General features: G+C 48.9%; 1 protein-coding gene across 2 annotated transcripts in view; it reads right to left on the reverse strand.

Moving 5' to 3' along the window:
* Positions 1-17,050: 17,050 nt before the first annotated feature.
* Positions 17,051-21,893, reverse strand: part of LOC144608441 (putative G-protein coupled receptor 82) — a 49,477-nt gene continuing 44,634 nt past the window's right edge. For both annotated transcript variants that reach the window (XM_078426215.1, XM_078426213.1), the window contains 2 exons: positions 20,128-20,229; positions 17,051-18,714 (listed from right to left, as the gene is read on the reverse strand). In XM_078426215.1, the coding sequence (XP_078282341.1) occupies positions 17,694-18,714; positions 20,128-20,156 (1,050 nt within the window). In that variant the 5' untranslated portion in view covers positions 20,157-20,229 and the 3' untranslated portion in view covers positions 17,051-17,693. The remainder of the gene's footprint in view (positions 18,715-20,127; positions 20,230-21,893) is intronic.

The following is a 21,893-nucleotide window of genomic DNA, read 5'->3' on the forward strand; positions in this document are numbered from 1 at the left end:
CCTGCATGGGATCCACATCCCTCGATACCCTTCCCAGTGAAGGCAACCATGCCAAGCATCTTCTTCAAAACCCTATCCATCTGAATCATCCTTTTTCAGGGAATCGTGCATGTGCACTCCCACAGATCTCTCAGTTCTGCGACACTCTTCCAGGCTCTACCAAAGGCCAACTGTTGCGAGGTGAAAGCTGGAGAATTCATGTTGGTAAATTAGACTATAGATGGAGTTGACATCGGAGATACTACTCCAGGTTTAGTGATGTTTCCGCTAATTGGTGAACAATGGAATTTCCATAATTCATGGCTGGAATAATACGTTAAAAGCTCTTTAATCATATAGAATAGCTATGTGGATATTCTTCTCTGGCTTACTTGACCTTACTTTTAATAAATCTGTTTTGAAGATCAAAACTCAAGTCTGGTGCAACTTCCATTCAACTTCCATTCTTCAAATGTTGGAAACAGATGAGGTGTTCTGTGATTCCAATGAACAAACTTACAGCAGCACAGTTTGCATTGGATTCAGGGCACAGTTCTCTCATTGGATACTGCCTGTGCAAGGATACAACCTTGTTCAATAATTCTTAATGTGGAACATCAGAGTTTGAGTAACATCTGCATGGGGTTCAAAAATGAACAGTGTAGGATTACAGAGCTGGAGCGGCAAGAATGGAAATCAATGCCTGTAGAAACCGCCCATCAAGAATAGCAACAATTCTTTCCCTCTATATATCCAGGTGGGACTCAGCAAAAATATTGCCAGCTCTTGCCCATATCATATATATACAGCCGGAAACAGGCCTTTTCGGCCCTCCAAGTCCGTGCCGCCCAGTGATCCCCGTACATTAACACTATCCTATACCCACTAGGGACAATTTTTACATTTACCCAGCCAATTAACCTACATACCTGTACGTCTTTGGAGTGTGGGAGGAAACCGAAGATCTCGGAGAAAACCCACGCAGGTCACGGGGAGAACGTACAAACTCCTTACAGTGCAGCACCCGTAGTCAGGATCGAACCTGAGTCTCCGGCGCTGCATTCGCTGTAAAGCAGCAACTCTACCGCTGCGCTACCGTCACTTCCCCTCACTTTTTTCTACCATTTTTCTCCAATGCTATTCCAATTCCTAAAGAAGGGTGTGTCGGAAGGAACTGCAGATGCTGGTATTCTGCCGAAGATAGACACAAAGTGCTGGAGTAACTCAGCGGAGACTCAGAGCAGTCTGAATGAAGAAGGGTTTTCTCCAGAGATGTTGCCTGACCTGCTGAGTAACGCTAGCACTTTGGGTCCATCTTCCTATGGAAGGACCCTGACCTGAGACATCACCTATCCGTTCCCTGCACAGATGCTGCCTGATCCACTGAGTTCCTCCAGCGCTTTGTTTTCTGCTCAAGATTCCAGCATCTGCCGTCTCTTAAACGCCACTGTCACATCTACCTCCACCATCACCCCTAGCAGCACGTTCCAGGCTCCCACCACTCTGTGTAATTAAAAAGAAACCTGCCCTGCACATCCCCTTTAAACGTTGTCCCTTGCACCTTAAAGCGATGTCCTTGAGATGCTGATGACATCTTCAATAAATTGCTCTTTGCTCTATAGTTCTGTCCAGGAGTTCAACTTTGCTGAAATTGATCACAGACTTCTAAACTCACTCTGGGTTTAGAATCTCTGTTAAGTTTATTGAAGAATGTGCTAGGTTTTAGTGCTGGGCAATTCACAGTCATGAGCACTCTATAATGACCATTTAGGAATGCAGGTAATTATTCACAAAATGCTGGGGTAACTCAGCGGGTCAGGCAGCATCTCGGGAGAGAAGGAATGGGTGACGTTTCGGGTCGAGACTCTTCTTCAGACTGATGATAGACACAAAAAGCTGTAGTAACTCAGCAGTAACTCAGTAACTCAGACATCAGTCTGAATAATAATAATAATAATAATAATATTCATTTATTGTCATTGCAACGAGTACAACGAAATTAAAAAATAGCCAATCCTGATGGTGCGTACAAACATATATGCAATAAATGCAAAAACAAATAAATACAATTATATTAAGTACAGAGATTTTTTAACAGTGTTGCCTAGTGCAGAAGGTAGTGTTCAGTTCTCGTATGGCCCTGGGGTAAAAACTGTTCTTAAGTCTGTTTGTTCGGGATTTGATCGACCTGAAACGTCGACCAGAGGGCAGATGAACAAACAGACGGTGGCCGGGGTGGGATGGATCTTTTATTATTTTGCCTGCTCTACTGAGGCAGCGTAGACTGAACAGGTGCTCCAGGGAGGGCAGTGAGCAGCCGATGATCTTCTGGGCCGTCGTGATGACCCTCTGAAGGGCCTTCCTGTCCTTTTCTGAGCAGCTGGCATACCATGTGGTTATACAGTATGCCAGCACACTCTCGATGGAGCAGCGATAGAAGGACATCATGAGCTTCTCCTGCAGGTTGGTTTTCCTGAGGATCCTCAGGAAGTGGAGTCTCTGCTGTGCCTTCTTTACTGTGGTGATGGTGTTGGTAGACCAGGTAAGATCCTCTGCGATGTCTCGACCCGAAACGTCACCCATTCCTTCTCTCCCGAGACGCTGCCTGACCTGCTGAGTTACTCCAGCATTTCGTGAATAAATACCTTCGATTTGTACCAGCATCTGCAGTTATTTTCTTATATTTAGGAATGCAGAATCTCGAGATCTTTGTTTGATATGTACAATGTTTACATACCAAGACAGATACAAAAAACTGGAGTAACTCAGCGGGAGAGGCAACATCTCTGGAGAGAAGGAATGGGTGACATTTCGGGTCGAGACCCTTCTTTAGACCCGAAACATCACCCATTCCTTCTCTCCAGAGATGCTGCCTGTCCTGCTGAGTTACTCCAGCTTTTTGTGTCTATCTTCAGTTTAAACCAGCATCTGCAGTTCCTTCCTATGTTTACATATCTGTTGTGCTGCTGGAAGTAAGAATTTCGTTGTTCCGTTTCAGGACATATGACAATAAAACACTCTTTGACGCTTGGAACTTCAAACACAAGATAGAAAAAGAGGACAAATTCCCATGAAGTGTTGGGTCCTGCAGCTTTGCTCAATGTTCAACAGTAACCAAGTGTTGTTGTCTTAGTGCAGTACTCTTAGTGCACGTGCCAAGTGCTTGTGGCATTGATGGTACCAGATGGAGGCATTGCTCTGAATATGTCAACAATGCTCTGAATGTGTAACCAGGTTTTCAGGTTAACCACATGCCCAATTATTTAGTTCATCTTCAGGGCAGGCAGAGGTAAGTGTGTGCAAAGGGCGGCTCTTTACACAAAAACAAAACATGTTTGTCGGGTTTTTTTTGTGAGGCATCGTCTTTTCGAAAACTGAGGTTCCCTGTCCTGGGCAACTTTGTGAAGTTTGGCTCCACCTTGACCAGGGACACTAGGGTCAGTTTACCTTGCTGAGTTCTGGATCCCTTTGAGCATTTCAGTCTCTGGATCAGGGGCAAGACTGATCGGAGAAGGAGGCCTGTAAACCCTGGTGGGGAAAGTCCTGCAGTACTGCCTCTCACTGCGAGAACTATCGACTTGTTCATTAAGTCTGAACTAGATAAAATGTAGAAACAAGGAATCGCAGATGCTGGCTTATTTTTAAAAAAACACGAAGTGCTGGAGTAACTGAGAGGCTCAGGCAGCATCTCTGGACACCCGTGGATAATGGCCTTTTGGGTCTCAAGAAGAATCCCAACCCAAAATGTGATCTCTTCATGTTCTCAAGAGACGCTGCCTGGCCCACTGAGTTACTCCGGCACTTTATGTCTTTTTCTGAACTAGATAACATGTCCTGCCTGTTTCACTAGGCTCGTTTCACCATCTGCACCACACCCCTCCTGAAGGCAGGTACAGCAACAATATTTTAGAGACATTTGGACAGGCACCTGGACAGAAGAAATTTCTGCACACCTCAGTTTGAAATGACCTTCCCCTTATCTTATGGTATTTATTCACAAAATGCTGGAGTAACTCAGCAGGTCAGGCAACATCTCAGGAGAGAAGGGATGGGTGACGTTTCGGGTCGAGACCCTTCTTCAGACTGATATGGGATGCTGCCTGACCTGCTGAGTTACTCCAGCATTTTGTGAATAAATACCTTCGATTTGTACCAGCATCTGCAGTTATTTTCTTACATTCCCCTTATCTTAGTTATGTCCCCTTGTTCAAAAAACAGAACAAAAACCATTGACAGCACATAGAACATAGAACAGTACAGTGGTGGAACAGGCCCTTCGGCCCACAATGTTGCCAATTTAGACTAACCCCATCTCTTTGCAGGTGACCTTTATTCCTTCATTCACCGCCTATTCATATCTCCATCTAAATGCCAGTTAATTGTGGCAGTGTTCTCTGCCTCCACCACTACCCCTGGCAGTGTGTTCCAGGTGCCTACCACTCTCTGTGTACAAAGCTTGCCCTGCATATATTTACTTTAAACTTTGCCCCTCTCACCTTGAAGCTATGCTCTGTAGTGTTTGATATTTCCACATAAACTATGTATGTCGCCCTGTCTACACCAATTTTATTTTCTACCTCCTCAAAAAAGCTTCATTGGGTTTCTGAGATACAATGCCCTCTGCACAAAACCATGTGGACATCTAATTTGTGCCTGGGACCACCAGATCCTGTTAAGGCAATATTTGTGGTCTCACTTCATAATTTATTTTTTAATTCTTACTTCCAGAGCATCGAACCTGACATTTCCAGAAGGCATTCATCCCATCGAGACTGCTCCAGCCTTCGATCATGACCGATCTATTTTTCAGTCAACCCCATTGTCCCGCCTTCCCGTAACCTTTGACATCCTTAGAAATCAAGAACCTATCAATCTTTGCTTTAAAAATACCCAAAGACTTGGTCTCCACAGCTGCCTGTGACAATGGATTCCACAGATTCACCACTCCTCTGGCTGAAGAAAGTCCTCATCTCCAATCTAAAGGTTGTGGGTTGGTGCGCTCTCTGGTCCTGGGCTCTCTCACTACTGAAAACACCCTTTCCAAATCCACCCTGTCTCGGGCTTTCATTATTCGTTAGGTTATTGATGCCCACCTGTCAGCTACCTGCCCACTCATTGTCACTCTGCAATCTCCTTACATCTCCTCACCACGTGCTCACCCACCCACCTTCTTGCCAACAGCTGATTTCGCTGCAGCAAATCAGCCTTGGTCCCGTCATCAAAATTATTAATATCGATTAATAGTTTCAGTTTAGTTTATTGTCACATGTACCGAGGTACAGTGGAAAGTTTTTGTTGCGTGCTGGCCAGTCAGCAGCAAGACAATACATGATTACAATCGAACCATTAACAGTGTAAGGGAATAACGTTGAGTGCAAGGTAAAGCCAGCAAAGTCTGATCAAGGATAGTCCGAGGGTCACCAAAGAGGTAGATGGTAGTTCAGCACTGCTCTCTGGTTGTGGTAGGGTGATTGAGTTGCCTGATAACAGCTGGGAAGAAACTGTCCCTGCATTTGGGGGTGTGGGTCTTTACACTTCTACACCTTTTGCCTGATGGGAGAGGGGAAGAGGGAATGGCCAGGGTGCGACTTGTCCTTGATTATGCTGGTGGTCTTGCACAGGCAGCGTGAGGTGTAAATGGAGTCAATGGAAAGGAGGTTGGTTTGTGTGATGGTCTGGGCTGCGTCCACAATTCGCTGTCATTTCTTGCGGTCTTGGATGGAGCTGGTCCCAAACCAAGCTGTGATGCATCCTGAAAAAATGCTTTTGATGGCACATCTGTACAAGTTGGTGAGAGTTGTCGGGGTCATGCCAAACTTCCTAAGCCTTCTAAGGAAGTAGAGGCGTTGCTGTACTTTCTTGGTCGTTGCTTCAGTATGGGTGGTCCAGGAGAATTTGTTGGTGATATTGACTCCTAGGAATTTGAACTTTTCAACCATCTCTACTTCGCCACCGTCAGTGCAAACTGGGGTATGTGTACACGACCGGGGTTTGTGTACATGACTGGGGTATGTGCACACGACTGGGGTATGTGTACACGACTGGGGTACGTGTACACGACTGGGGTACGTGCACACGACTGGGGTACGTGCACACGACTGGGGTATGTGCACACGACTGGGATATCAACACACAACTGGGGTATTTGTACACGACTGGGGTATGTGTACACGACTGGGATATCAACACACAACTGGGGTATGTGCACACGACTGGGGTATGTGCACACGACTGGGATATGTGCACACGACTGGGGTATGTGCACACGACTGGGGTATGTGCAAACGACTGGGGTATGTGCACACGACTGGGGTATGTGCACACGACTGGGGTATGTGCACACGACTGGGGTATGTGCACACGACTGGGGTATGTGCACACGACTGGGGTATGTGCACACGACTGGGGTATGTGCACACGACTGGGGTATGTGCACACGACTGGGGTATGTGCACACGACTGGGGTATGTGCACACGACTGGGGTATGTGCACACGACTGGGGTATCAACACACGACTGGGGTATGTGTACACGACTGGGATATCAACACACGACTGGGGTATCAGCACACGACTGGGGTTTGTGCACACGACTGGGGTTTGCGCACACGACTGGGGTTTGCGCACACGACTGGGGTATGCGCACACGACTGGGGTATGCGCACACGACTGGGGTATGCGCACACGACTGGGGTATGCGCACACGACTGGGGTTTGCGCACACGACTGGGGTTTGCGCACACGACTGGGGTTTGCGCACACGACTGGGGTTTGCGCACACGACTGGGGTATGCGTACACGACTGGGGTATGTGTACCGCTTCACTTCCTGAAGCTGATCACAATCTTCTTTGTCTTGATTATTAATAGTTGAAAGCCCAGCCCTGAATCCTATGATATCCGCAGATCTCTGTTGCCAACCCAAAAATGACCCATTTGTCCAGGCCCTCTATTTTCAGTTAATTATCCACTCCCAATGTTGATATGTTACCCACAATAACAGGCAAGTTTATCTTGAGTTGTAAACCTGTCGAATGGCTTCTGGTAATCCATCCACTGTACTCGCTGTCTGTGAGATCCTCAACAAACTTTGCCTACTTGTCAGACAAGGTTTGCCTTTCATAAAACCTTTACCATACCCTTTTCTAAATGTCCTGCTGCAACCTCCTTAATAATGGACCCCAGCATTTTCCCGATATCAGGTGTTGGGCACATTGGTTTAGGATGGAGTCCGTGTCTTAACTCTGGAGTTGCGTGAGACTATGCTTCCTCCTGTGGTGAAAATCTTAATCGATGGTCATCTGAAAATATTTCATCTGTATGACTGGACATTGTAATTTTAAAGTCTGGATTAAGTCAGTGGGATCTGAACACTACCAGCTGCACAGATTCAGATCACATTAGTTTATTGTCATGTACACTAGAGTACAGTAAAGTTCCTTCCACCTATATCCCTTCCTCCAGCTTTACATTTCACTCCTCTTCCCCTCCTTATCTGACACCTTTTTGTCTCCTCATCACCTCGAGCCTTTGTCACTTACTCCACCCATCTGCCCATCACCTGTAAACACCCAGCACTTGCCAAGTTTTGTCCTGTGCCCACCTCTCTTTGCCACCTTTCTCCCCCCTACTCCATCAGTCCAAAGAAGGGTCCCAACACGAAATGTCGTCTGTCCATTTCCCTCCACAGATGCTGCCTGACCCGCTGAGTTCCTCCAGCATTGTGTTTTGATTGAAATTCCTTGTTCACATAAAGCTCATAGAGTAAACAATATACATACAATATTAATAAATGCAACAACAAATACCACAGCAGGACGGTGCAAGAGGCATAGTGCAATGTGAAGTAGTGCAAAAAAAAGTACAAGAACGAGTAACCAAACAAAGTAAAGTTAAGAGTAAGAGAACACTGTGAAGAGGCTTGAGAGATTTCTGGAGATTTTACCCAGAAACGTGCTGTGATTGGGAAGCTGCTTCACTCCACATGTTCTACACCTGATGTGAGCAGATAAGTCAACCAGCATCATCTTAACCAGGGCGACTGGAAAATTAAAGGAAACTGCCTCCGCAAGTGTTCCAAAGACAAATAGCTGCAAGATTACATCGTGTGTTGCAAGAATAATAAGGTGGGCAGCGTTTCAGGATTGAAAGACACAGCCTGGAAACAGGCCCTTCAACCCATTGAGTCCATGCCAACCAGATATAGACAATAGACAATAGACAATAGGTGCAGGAGTAGGCCATTCAGCCCTTCAAGCCAGCACCGCCATTCAATGCGATCATGGCTGATCACTCTCAATCAGTACCCCGTTCCTGCCTTCTCCCCATACCCCCTCACTCCGCTATCCTTAATGTCATCCCTCTTTCTCATCCACTCCCGACACACCAAGGTAGTAATTCACAGAGGTTAATTAACCTACAAACCTGCGCATCTTTCAGATGTTGGATGAAATAGGAGCACCCGGAGGAATCCCACATCATGGTCTGAAGGATAACATGCAAACCCCACACGGACAGCACTCGAATCCAGGTGTCTGGCGCGCGTGAGGCAGCTTTGCCACTGTGCCAGAGAAATCTGGGATGAGAGCAAGAAAGAGGTTAGAAGGGAAATTGTTTTTAAAATGCTGACATCTGCATAAGTGAAGTAATGAAATATCATTCATGTAAAATATAATTTTCAATGCTGGAGCCAATTCCTGGCAGTGACCAGGAGATGTCTGGTGAGGTTTTACCAGGACTAGTTTGCACATTTTAGTGGCTTGTCTCTTCTCTGAACTCTGTTCCAACAAAACTGTGAGAATTAGAGAGATGGGGTAACAATTGCCCGATTTCTATGTTAACATGGAAATAGCGCAGTCCATTGAACGCGGGCTGTAGTGTGAGCACTAATTATAATCAGAAGTGTAGTGTTAAATTTCAGCAATTGCCTTGCTGGGATAGCGCCTGCAATACCTTCCACTGCCACCAGATGAGGCTAGGTATCCAGCCGGCAGCGCCCACTGCTGGGTCAATCAGCTGCTGCTGTGTTTAGAAAAATACCCATTCATCTAGATGTGGTGCAATTTCCTTTTAAACCTTAACACATAAATGGGAAGATCTTTTCCTAAAATCCCTGAGCATGCCTCATCCGTCAGCCTCCTGTTCTGGCCTGCACAATTTCTCAATAGTTCAGGCTGTTGAGTCCTGGCAAACACCTGGCTGACTTCCACTGCACCTCCTCCAACCTCATCTTTTGTATCCGCTGCTCTAAATGTCAACTTCTTTACATCGGCGAAACCAAACGCAGGCTCGGCGATCGTTTCGCTCAACACCTTCGCTCAGTCCGCCTTAACCAACATGATCTCCCTGTGGCTGAGCACTTCAACTCCCCCTCCCACTCCCAGTCTGACCTTTCTGTCATGGGCCTCCTCCAGTGCCAAAGTGAGGCTCACCGGAAATTGGAGGAACAGCACCTCATATTTTGCTTGGGCAGCTTGCAGCCCAGCGGTATGAACATTGACTTCTCCAACTTTAGATAGTTCCTCTGTTCCTCTCTTCCCCTCCCCCTTCCCAGATCTCCCTCTATCTTCCTGTCTCCACCTATATCCTTCCTTTGTCCCGCCCCCCCGACATCAGTCTGAAGAAGGGCCTCGACCCGAAATGTCACCCATTCCTTCTCTCCTGAGATGTTGCCTGACCTGCTGAGTTACTCCAGCATTTTGTGAAATAAATACCTTCGATTTGTACCAGCATCTGCAGTTATTTTCTTACTCTTTCCTACAACAGGGTGACCAAAACCAAGCTCAGTACCCTAAATGCAGCCTCACCAACGTCTTGTACAACTGCAACATAACTTCCCAGCCTCCCTACTCGATTCCTTGATGGATGACGACCCAATGTGCCAAAAGCCTTCTTTACCACCCTGTCTCCATGTAATGTCACTAAATGGGCTGAATGGCCTCCTTCTGCATTACATTAAGTGGGGTGACCAGACGCCAGATTGGAGGGAATCAAGCACGGACTTACAGGAAAGATGGTCATGGATCTGGGGAGGGAAGGGATGGGAGGTGGGGCAGTGATGAGGAAGAGAGTTAGAGGTGGGGCAGTGGTGGGAGGTGGGGTAGGTGATGTGGGTGGTGGGGGAGGTGATGTGGGTGGTGGGGGAGGTGATGTGGGAGGGGGGGGGAGGGAGGGCGGTGGTGGGGGAGGTGATGTGGGAGGTGGGGGAGGTGATGTGGGAGGTGGGGGAGTGATGTGGGAGGTGGGGGAGTGATGTGGGAGGTGGGGGAGTGATGTGGGAGGTGGGAGAGGTGATGTGGAAAGGTGGGGAGGTGATGTGGGAGGTGGGGGAGGTGATGTGGGAGGTGGGGAGGTGATGTGGGAGGTGGGGGAGTGATGTGGAAAGACTCAAGGACTAGGGTTGGAGGAGAACGAGATGATGTTGGGTTTGAAAGATGGGCAGATGCCTGGGGAGAGGGTCCCAACATGGGTCTGGGGAGAAAACAGGGGCAGTCAGTAGACAAGGAGGAGTGAAGAGGTTTGTCTCTTGGACAAGATAAGCCCAGAGAGGGATTGGCACACTTCTGACATTACCTCTCTCCACAGATGCTGCCTGACCTCGGTTTCCAGCTTTTTCTGTTTTTATTTGATTTTCAGCCTCCGCAGAATTCTGCTTCAGGGTTTAGACTTTAGAGATACCGTGTGGAAACAGGCCCTCCCCCCCCCCCCCCCCCCCCCCCCCCCCCCCCCCCCCCAGCGAGTCGTCGTCGGCCAGCGATCACCCTGTACACCTGCACGATTCTACACGCTGGGGACAATTTACAATTTTACCAAAACCAATTAACCTACAAACCTATGCAGGAAGGAACTGCAGATGCTGGTTACACTGAAGATAGACACAAAATGCTGGAGTATCTTAGTGGGTCAGGCAGCATCTCTGGAGAAAAGGAATGGGTGACGACTTTGGTCAGAACCCTTCTGACTCACTTACAAAACCTGCATGTGATTGGAGTGTGGGAGGAGACTGGAGCACCCGGAGGAAACCTAAAGTCAGGGGAAGAATGTACAAACTCTGCACTGACAGCACCTGTAGTCAGGATTGAATCCGGGTCTCTGGCGGTGTGTGGGAGCAACTCGACCGCTGTGCCACTGTGCCATCCCTTCCAATTGCAAGTTTGAGTTCTTTCCTACTTTCTTTATATACCAAAGGCCCTGCCTGACTCCACCCTCTTAAACCTTGCCTGCACTTCCTTTTTCTTTTTGATGAAAATTTACAACCGCTTCAGTCATCCAAGGTCCCCTTACTTGGCCATCCTTCTGGAGAGGCGACGTTTCGGGTTGGGACCCCTTCTTCAGAATGATGGATGATTCTGGAGTTCACAATGTTCAAGAGAGAAGACATTTGCTTGAGCATCTTTCACTGGCACAGGGCAGCTGCATCACTGGCAACAGAGCAGCTGCATCACTGGCAACAGGGCAGCTGCATCACTGGCAACAGAGCAGCTGCATCACTGGCACAGGGCAGCTGCATCACTGGCAACAGAGCAGCTGCATCACTGGCAACAGAGCAGCTGCATCACTGGCAACAGGGCAGCTGCATCACTGGCAACAGGGCAGCTGCATCACTGGCAACAGAGCAGCTGCATCACTGGCAACAGAGCAGATCAGTTTAGTTTATTGTCACATATACCGAGGTACAGTGAAAGGCTTTAGGTTTAGCTTCACTGGCACAGGGCAGCTGAATTCCTGGCACAGGGCAGCTGACTTGTGCCAACAGTCACCAGCTTCCCGTTCGGTCACTGCTGTGATGTGGGAGCTGCAGCCAGAGTGTTGACTGTGGGATAAATGTTGGCTGGTATCAGAACACTGGAGACGGACGTAATCTCCCAGCTACATGTTGATAACTGCACAGTTGTGGAGCGGTGTTGTGGGTGAGACAGCAGCGGCATGTCCTCCAGTTGTAGCCCTGGGCTCAGTGAGGGCTGCGGGAGCATCAGCAGAATGGGCCCAAGGGCTTGTACCACAGCAGCACCTTGCATCAGACGTGGGTCGGTGGGGCCCAGTCCTGCTATAGGGCGAGAGGTCAATGGATACATCTCCATTCACACACACGGACACAGGCTTCAGAGGGAGCGCCGCACTGTGGGAGGGGCAATGCTGAGGGAGCGCTGCATTGTGGGAGGGGCAGTGCTGAGGGAGCGCTGCATTGTGGGAGGGGCAGTGCTGAGGGAGCGCTGCATTGTGGGAGGGGCAGTGCTGAGGGAGCGCCGCACTGTGGGAGGGGCAGTGCTGAGGGAGCGCTGCATTGTGGGAGGGGCAGTGCTGAGGGAGCGCTGCATTGTGGGAGGGGCAGCTGAGGGAGCTCTGCATTGCGGGAGGGGCAGTGCTGAGGGAGCGCTGCATTGTGGGAGGGGCAGTGCTGAGGGAGCGCTGCATTGTGGGAGGGGCAGTGCTGAGGGAGCGCTGCATTGTGGGAGGGGCAGTGCTGAGGGAGCGCTGCATTGTGGGAGGGGAGGTGAGGGAGCGCCGCACTGTGGGAGGGGCGATGAGGGAGCGCTGTATTGTGGGAGGGGCGATGAGGGAGGGCTGCACTATGGGAGGGGCGGTAGTGAGGGAACCCTGCATTGTGGGAGGGGCGATGAGGGAGCGCTGCACTGTGGGAGGGGAGGTGAGGGAGCACTGAACTGTGGGAGGGGCAGTGCTGAGGGAGCGCTGCACTGCGGGAGGGGAGGTGAGGGAGCACTGCACTGCGGGAGGGGCAGTGCTGAGGGAGCACTGCATTGTGGGAGGGGCAGTGCTGAGGGAGCGCTGCATTGTGGGAGGGGAGGTGAGGGAGCGCTGTATTGTGGAAGGGGCAGTGCTGAGGGAGCGCTGCATTGTGGGAGGGGCAGTAGTGAGGGAGCGCTGCATCGTGGGAGGGGCAGTGAGGGAGCGCTGCATTGTGGGAGGGGCAGTGAAGGAGCGCTGCACTACAGGAGGGGCGGTGAGGGAGCGCTGCATTGTGGGAGGGGCAGTGAGGGAGTGCTGCACTACAGGAGGGGCGGTGAGGTAGCGCTGCATTGTTGGAGGGGCAGTGAGGGAGCACTGCACTGTGGGAGGGGCAGTGCTGAGGAGCACTGCATTGTGGGAGGGGAGGTGAGGGAGCGCCGCACTGTGGGAGGGGCGATGAGGGAGCGCTGCACTACGGGAGGGGCGGTAGTGAGGGAGCACTGCATTGTGGGAGGGGAGGTGAGAGAGTGCTACATTGTGGGAGGAGCATTGGTGAGGGAGCGCTGCATTGTGGGAGGGGCGATGAGGGAGCGCTGCACTACGGGAGGGGCGGTAGTGAGGGAGCACTGCACTGCGGGAGGGGAGAGGAGAGAGCGCTGCATTGTGGGAGGGGCAGTACTGAGGGAGCGCTGCAGTGTGGGAGGGGCAGTGAGAGAGCGCTGCACTACGGGAGGGGCAGTAGTGAGGGAGCGCTGCATTGTGGGAGGGGCGGTGAGGGAGCGCTGCATTGTGGGCGGGGCAGTGCAGAGGGAGCGCTGCATTGTGGGAGGGGCAGTGCTGAGGGATCGCTGCACTGTGGTAGGGGCAGTGCTGAGGGAGCGCTGCATTGTGGGAGGGGCAATCCATACTGAAGGTGATGCCAAATTAAACTAATCTCCTCTGCCTCACATAATCCGTATCCCTCTATTCCCTGCACATCCATGTGCCTATCTAAAAGCCTCTTAAACGCCACTGTTGTATCTGCCTCCACCACCACCCCTCTGTGTGAAAAACAGGCACTCAACACCCTCTCTGTGTGAAAAACTTCCCCCACACTTCTCCTTAAAACTTTGCCCCTCTCAGCTTAAAGCGACAATTTGTGGTCTTTGACATTTCCAACCTGGGGAAAACCCATGCCTCGCATTTCCACCCCTGCCTGTGGAACATGCGTGCGTGCGTGCGTGCCTGCAGCTGGCTTGCTGCACCGAAAATAAGTGGCCTCGCTTGCAAAAGCTGCGAGAGTGGTGACCGCAGGGAGGCGGGCTGACTGTGCGGGTCTGTATCTGCCTCAGCCCAGGCCACACGGAGGCAGGGACACTGCGATGACTGAAGCTGGCCCAGACACAGACCACAGTCAACAAGCTGCAGCATCTGAGGTTGAGCAGGGCTTTGCACAACACGCCTCTCCCCCAGTCACCGACAACATCGGCTCGATCACACATTAATATACTTCAATTCAGATAAAAGGTTATCAAAAATAAATTTATGGCAGAAACAGCTGAAATTTACAACGTGCACCCTCCTCTCACTCTGTTGACAATAGGTCAGCATTAAATGGCAGAACAGACTCGAGGGGCCGAATGGCCTCAACTTAACAACTTATGATGCAAAATGCTGGAGTAACTCAAAGTGCCGAGTAGGTCAGGCAGCATCTTTAGAGAACATGAATAGATGATGTTTTCAGGTCGAGAGAAGTTTCAGTCTGAAGATGACTCCCGACCCTAAAACCTATCCATGCTTTCTCCACCCCTCCCCAATACATTCAGTCTGAAGAAGGGTCCCACCTGAAACGTCACCTATCCATCTTCTCCACAGATGCTGCCTGACCCGCTGAGTTACTGCAGCACTTTGTGTCTCGTTTTGTAAGCCAGCATTTGCCGCTCCTTGCATCTCCCTCTGTAGTGTGGTTCATCTTTTATTGAACTCACTGTCATTAAGACAAGCAGACGGTATTTTTATAAAAAAGAACTACTGAAGGCACTCAGCGGGTCAAACAGCATCTTGGCAGGGAATGGAATGGTTAAGGTATTGGGTCCTGATGCAGAGACTTGACGTGAAACGTCCTCTCCTCCACAGATGCTGCTTGATCTGTTGAGTTCCTGAGCTGCCGGAGGAAGTTATAGAGGAAGATACAGTTACAAGAAGGGTCTCGACCCGAAACGTCACCCATTCCTTCTCTCCTGAGATGCTGCCTGACTCGCTGAGTTACTCCAGTTTTTTGTGATAGTGACAATGTTTAATATACATTTGGACAGATATCTGGAGAGGAGGGTTTAGAGGACTATGGGCCGAATGCAGGCACATGGAACGTTGTCAGCATGGACTAGATGGGTGGAAGGCCATGTTTAAGTGCTGTATAACTCTATGATTGGTTTATTGCTTTATTATTGTCCAGTGTACTGGGATACAGTAAAAAGCTTTTGTTTGTGTGCTGTCCAATTAAATCAGATACTGTACATGGACACAATCAAGTTGTACACAAGTGCAAAGGCAGAGCAAAGAGAAAACGTACCAGAGTACAGAAGATGAGTTTGCAGCATTGTAGCACTACAGTTCCAGAGAAAAAGTTCAATGCTCCCCCCTAAATTATGGAACAATCTATCTCACAGGACAGCAGTTATCAGGGCACAGAATGTCCTTGCTTTTCTTTGGATGATAGTGGTCTTGTTAAAGCAGGTGAGGACCTCAGAATGGATCGGTGCAGGTTCAATGGTCAATGGTTTCTTTACTGCCATTTGTTCTGCATACAGTGAAATACATTTTTGTGTTTTCAGCTCAGCAGGACTATCCCTAGTACATAAGCACAATTGCCCCAGTCAGTACAGAACGCACAGAACAGCCCCCTGAGTCCATATGCAAGAGGCACCACTTTGGCAAACGCATTGGAGGTGTTGGTGAATACTCCCTGCCACTGGACCACACGGGCCCTGAGGACAAGGCCGGGCACTCCATTGCGTGGACTTGCTCTCAGGAAGGCCAGTCTTCCATCTGGTGCAGTGAGCGTGGGCGCTGAGGCTGGCCAGGCAGGTTCACCTCTGCCCACCGGTCTTCTATTCAAAGCGAGCATATAATGCATCAAGCTCGTTCAGGGAAGGAATGCTTTCCCAGCAATACTGCCCAACTTCACTCCGTGGCCGTGACAGCGTGGCGCTGTGAGCCGCTGAGTCCCGCCAGCAGTATGCACTTTGTCTCCGTATTCCAGCGTCCACAGTCTCTCGTGACCGTGTTCTCTGTAAATGGCCTCAAGCTGAATGTAAATGAGAGATAAGCTGGGACTGAAGGCAGCTGCAGTGTTTGAGTCGTACATCCTTGCACAACAGAAGGAGCGGAACCTAAAAACTTGTCTCGTTACGGTCAGCATTTAGACAGCGATCGAAGTCAAACTCAAGCAGAAGTGCTGGAGGAACTCAGTGGGTCAGGCAGTATCTGGGCAGGGAACTCAGTGGGTCAGGCAGTATCTGGGCAGGGAAAGGAGAGGCAATGTTTTAGGTTGGGAGCCTTGATTGAGGTCAAACTCAATCTGTTTATTAGCATCAGTATGGCAGGAAGCCAACAGAGAGCAAAATTAACAAGGTCATCTCCATCTCATAGACACAAAACATTGGAGTAATTGGTTGGAAGATAGGAAACAAAGAGTAGGGGTTAACGGGTCCCTTTCAGAATGGCAGACAGTGACTATGGGGGGTTTCGCAAGGCCCGGTGCTGGGACCGCAGCTATTTACAATCTACATTAATGATTTAGATGAAGGAATTAAAAGTAACATTAGCAAATTTGCAGATAACACAAAGTTGGGTGGCAGTGTGAACTGTGAAGAGGATGCTATGAGGATGCAGGGTGACTTGGACAGGTTGGCTGGGTGGGCAGATGCATGGCAGATGCAGTATAATGTGGATAAATGTGAGGTTATCCGCTTTGGTGGCAAGAACAGGAAGGCAGATTTTTTTCTGAATAGTGTCAGGTTAGGAAAAGGGGAAGTTCAACGAGATCTGGGTGTCCTAGTACATCAGTCACTGAAAGTAAGCATGCAGGTACAACAGTGTAGAAAGCTAATGGCAAGTTTGCCTTCATAACGAGAGGAGTTGAGTATAGGAGCAAAGAGGTCCTTCTGCAGCTGTACAGGGCACAGGTGAGATCACACCTGGAGTACTGAGTGCAGTTTTGGTCTCCTAATTTGAGGAAGAACATTCTTGCTATTGAGGGAGTACAGCGTAGGTTCACGAGGTTAATTCCCGGGATGGCGGGACTGTCGTATAATGAAAGAATGGAGTGCCTGGGCTTGTATTCACTGGAATTTAGAAGGATGAGAGGGGATCTTATCGAAACATATAAAATTATTAAGGGATTGGACACGCTAGATGCAGGGAACATGTTCCCGATGCTGGGGGAGTCCAGAACCAGGGGCCACAGTTTAAGAAAAGGGGTAGGCCATTTAGAACGGAGATGAGGAAAAACCTTTTCACACAGAGAGTTGTGAATTTGTGGAATTCTCTGCCTCAGAAGGCAGTGGAGGCCGATTCACTGGATGCATTCAAAAGAGAGTTAGATAGAGCTGTGAGGGCTAGCGGAATCAAGGGATATGGGGAGAAGGCAGGAACGGGGTACTGATTGTGGATGATCAGCCATGATCACATTGAATGGTGGTGCTGGCTTGAAGGGCCGAATGGCTTACTCCTGCACCTATTGTTTATGGACAGGCAGCATCTCTGGAGCGAAGGAATGGGTGACACTTTGGGTCGAGACCCTTCTTCAGACTCGTTTGATTAGTACGGGTCTCAGGTGTTATGGGGAGAAGGCAGGAGAATAGGGTTGAGAGGGAAAGATAGATCAGCCACAATTGAATGGCGTAGTAGACTTGATGAGCCAAATGGCCTAATTTTACTCTTATATCTTATGAACTTATGAAGCCTCAGCTCTCTCCATCTTGGTGCAGGGGGCAGCTGACCATGCCACCATCCTCCTTCACTGCCGCTGCAAACACCATGCCCTGCACTAATTGGTGTGGCTGGCAGTCTCCATCTCATGGCACTTGCCCGTGTTTTCTGTGTTGCCGTTGACCATGGAGGAGCATTTCTGGATGACTATGTACACGATCGGGTCCAGGCAGCTGTTGAGCGAGAGCAGCCAGATCAAGAGTATCTTGACCTTCTGTATGGAGACCAGGACGTCGCACTCGTTGGAGACCATCCTGTAGACGTTGGAGGCCAGCTGGTAGCTGATGTAAGGCAACTGGCACACGATGCAGGTAAACACCGCCACACAGATTCTGACCTGGGACTTGCGGTAAAGCCGGCGGTTCGGATGGGCGGCGGTGGTTCCCCTCACTCTGGACAAGTAGACGATAACCAAACCATACAAAAGAACCAGTGCTATTAAAATAAAGAGGAACAGTATTGAGCAGACACTGAGGGCGATGAAGTTGGCCTGTACCTGTGTATACACCGTGACACCATAGCACTGAGATTTAGATTTTCCCATTGACCTGGACATGTAAATCGAACAGACTGTCACAATTAAGATGCCTGTAAGCCAGAAAACAACGGAGGCATACATTGCAAAATGGGGCTCGTACAGTAGTTTGAGCTTCTTGTGGTGGAACTTTACAATGATCGCGTACCGGCTAAAACTGATGAAGATTAAGCAGAGAGTCCGGCAGGCGAGAGTGCAGTAGAAACCAAAGTTAATGATCATGGTTATGGTGATGCATTTCACCGAGCTCTCTGCCCACGAGTCCCCCTTGATCAGGAGGACCACTCTGAAGGGCAGGACCAGGCAGATGATCAGGTCGGCCACCGAGAGGTTTGCCAGGTAGGTGTGCACGCCACATTTCCTCAGCACCCGCTTTTGAAACATGGATAACATCAGGCCATTGGCCAGCAACCCTTTCAGGCTGATGAGAGAGTACATGACTGGAAGGAGCTGCTTCTCCAGACGGCCTGCCGTGTAGTTACACACCACACCTACGCCATACGTTTCCGCAGAGTGGTTCATGGTTCCAACTGATCCCGGTGTCCTAGATTACAAAAAAAACAACATGCAGATCTTAGAACACTACACAGCACGAACAGGCCCCTCAGCCAGCGATGCCCACACTGAACATGATGCCAAGATCAATTAATTTGGGGGCGGCACGGTGGCGCAATGGTAGAGTTACTCCCTTACGGCACCAGAGACCGGGTTCGATCCTGACTATGGGTGCTGTCTACGGGGTTTGTACATTCCCCCTGTGACTGTGTGGGTTTTCTCCGGGTGTTCCGGTTTCCACATTCCAAAGAGGCACAGGTTTGTAGGTTAATTGGTTTCTGTAAATTGCCCGTAGTACGTAGGGTAGAGGTAGTGCACGGGTGATCACTGTTTAGCGCGGACTCGGTGGGCTGCAGGGCGTGTTTCTATGCTGTATCGCTAAACTAATCTAAACACATAATCCATAATTCCCTGCATATCCATGTGCCCATCTAAATGCCTGTGTCATTAACTGCCTCCACCACCACCACCCCTTGGCAGCGCGTTCCAGGGACCCACCACTCTCTGGGTAAAAATAAAAATTGACCCACACATTAAACTTTGTCCCTCTCACTTTCAATCTATGTCCTCTAGTCTTTGACAATTCCACCCTGGGGAAAAAAGTTCCTGATCGTCTATCCTATCTATGCCTCCCATAGTTTTATATAGAACATAGAACAGTACAGCACAAGAACAAGCCCTTCGGCCCACGATGTCTGTGCTGAACATGATGCCACGACTATCTCTTAACTTCCTGCCCATAATCAGTAGATACTTCTATCAGGTCTCCCCTCAGCCTCCGATGCTCCAGAGAAACCAATCCAAGTTTGTCCAACCTCTCCTTGTGGCTGTGCCAACATTAATTCAGCCTGCTCCATGTTGGAAATTTAAATGGAGATGGTATATTAACAACTTCAATCCACATAGTGTCAGTATTGTAGTAGTGAACTGTTCAAAGATGCTTCGTAGAGGCATTGTCAAACCAAACTTTGGCTGCCAGCAGTAAAAGGCTAAAGTGCGGTCAATGGCGGGGGATTTAGGGAGCATTTTGATGTCAGGAGTGGAATGGCTGAGGGAGATTTTTGGAGGAACACCAAGCCATAGGACCTTGGCAGCAAACGTCACCATGTGGATCGGAGACACGGTCAAGACCAGGGACAATCGGTGAAGGGCTGTGGAGTTTGAAGGAAGCTGTGGGAAGGTGGAATATTCCTCTGGGAGTTACTGCGAGTGGTTCACCCGGCAGAGGGTGGGACAGGACAAAGCGTTGGTGGGACTTTTCAATGTCACACCAGTGCCTGGCGCCAGGGGGGGGATTTCCCCCAAAGGTCGGCATGAATCTTTCGTAGCCCCTCCCGCTGCCCCTAACTCAGTCTGGGGTTGCTGCCCACCACTGTATTCACCTCTCCCCGCCCAAGCTCACCTTGAGCAAGATGTAGGCTTCATCATCATCCAGCCATCATGGAGGAACGTCAACAGACAGTCACGGCATGCCCCAGGTAGACCCACTGATCCTGGAGCGTCACTAACATGCACGACAATGGAGAAATGCTCACGGACCATTACAAATTAATCACATCGTTAACACCTTAAAACATTATTTAATAATTATAATTAAATGTTTTAATAAAAATCACCTTTTTCAAATTATATAATAATCATAAATAATAAATTTAAATAAAAATCACCTTTAAAACACCTTTAAAAATTATAACCTGATGGGAAAATATCAATAAACCTAAAACATTTCATTGCACTGGAAGACACTTTAAACAGTTAATTCCTTGTAAGGACATCTACGTTAACAATTGAATAAGGAAATAGAGAGCCCAGTAACATGGTGTCAAGACCAGAACCTCTCCTTCAATGTCAGCACGATGAAGAAGCTAGTTATTGACCTCCGGAAGCGTTGTGGATTACGTGCTCCAGAAAGCTTCGGTGGAGCCAAAACAGAGATAATCGTGAGATTCAACTTGCTAGGTGTGAATATAACAAAGTTTGTCCAGGGCCAATCTGAGGTCAAGAAAGCACACCAACACCTCTGCTCTCCCAGAAGACTAAGTTCGACATGTCTTCAATGACTCTTACCAACTTTTACCGATGCACTGTAATATTATTTTATGCATGATATTATTTGATATTATTTTATACATTAGACATTGTTACGGTATTATTTTATACATTGTTGTTTAAGGTTTGTAACTACTTAGGCATTAGGCGCCTCTCTGTAACTAATTAAGGCGCTCTAGACATTCCTTACCCTTGACACGTCTCTGTAACATAACACTCCTTTGCTTTAGCCTGTACCTTTGCTTTAGCCTAGACGATAAGGGTGGCAGAATCCGAAGGGATGCGGACATTCATCATTGAGTAGGATTTAATGGTGGCAAGAGAAGAGATAAGGAAAAACATAGGCCTTGGGGTGATGGATGGATGTGAGGGATGAACTAGCAGGAAATAAGGGAGGCGAAATATGAAGGGATGTGAGCATTGAGATAAGGATATATTACTAAATGGGATTTAATGGTGGCGGGACAAACAGGTACTACAAAGAAATGAAGGACTGAAGAAAGGAGTGTGGGTATGAGGTAATGCAAAGGAGATAAGGTTTAGAATAATCCTATAAAAATAGGCTGCCCGGTGTACTAAGTGGGCAGTCAGATGGTTGACATCCTGATTGTTCCAGCCGTTGTTTGCAAATAAAGGCTTTTAACTTCTTGAAGAATTCTCCGTGTCATCTGCTTCATTTTGAACACCGGTAACCACGACAGTATCACAACTTGGTTTAGCATCTGTGCGCGGCACGGTGGCGCAGCAGTAGAGTTGCTGCCTTACAGCGCCAGAGACCTGGGTTCAATCTTGACTATGGGTGCTGTCTGTACGGAGTTTGTATGTTCTTCCCGTGACCTGCGTGGGCTTTCTCCAGGAGCTCCAGTTTCCTCCCACACTCCAAAGGCATACAGGTTTGTAGGCTATTTGGCTTGGCAAAATTGTAAATTGTGCCTAGTGTGTGTAGGATAGTGTTGGATTAGTGATGAGAGGATTGCTAGTCGGCACGGACTTGATGGGCCGAAGGGTCTGTTTCCGCACTGTATCGCTAAACTAAACTAAATTGCTCTGCCCAAGATCACAATACACTGAGTTGTGGAGGTAGCCCAGTCCATTGCACAGACCAGTCTCTCCCCCTTC

Source organism: Rhinoraja longicauda, chromosome 31 (genome assembly GCF_053455715.1).
Source record: "Rhinoraja longicauda isolate Sanriku21f chromosome 31, sRhiLon1.1, whole genome shotgun sequence".
Taxonomy (NCBI): Eukaryota; Metazoa; Chordata; class Chondrichthyes; order Rajiformes; family Arhynchobatidae; genus Rhinoraja; species Rhinoraja longicauda.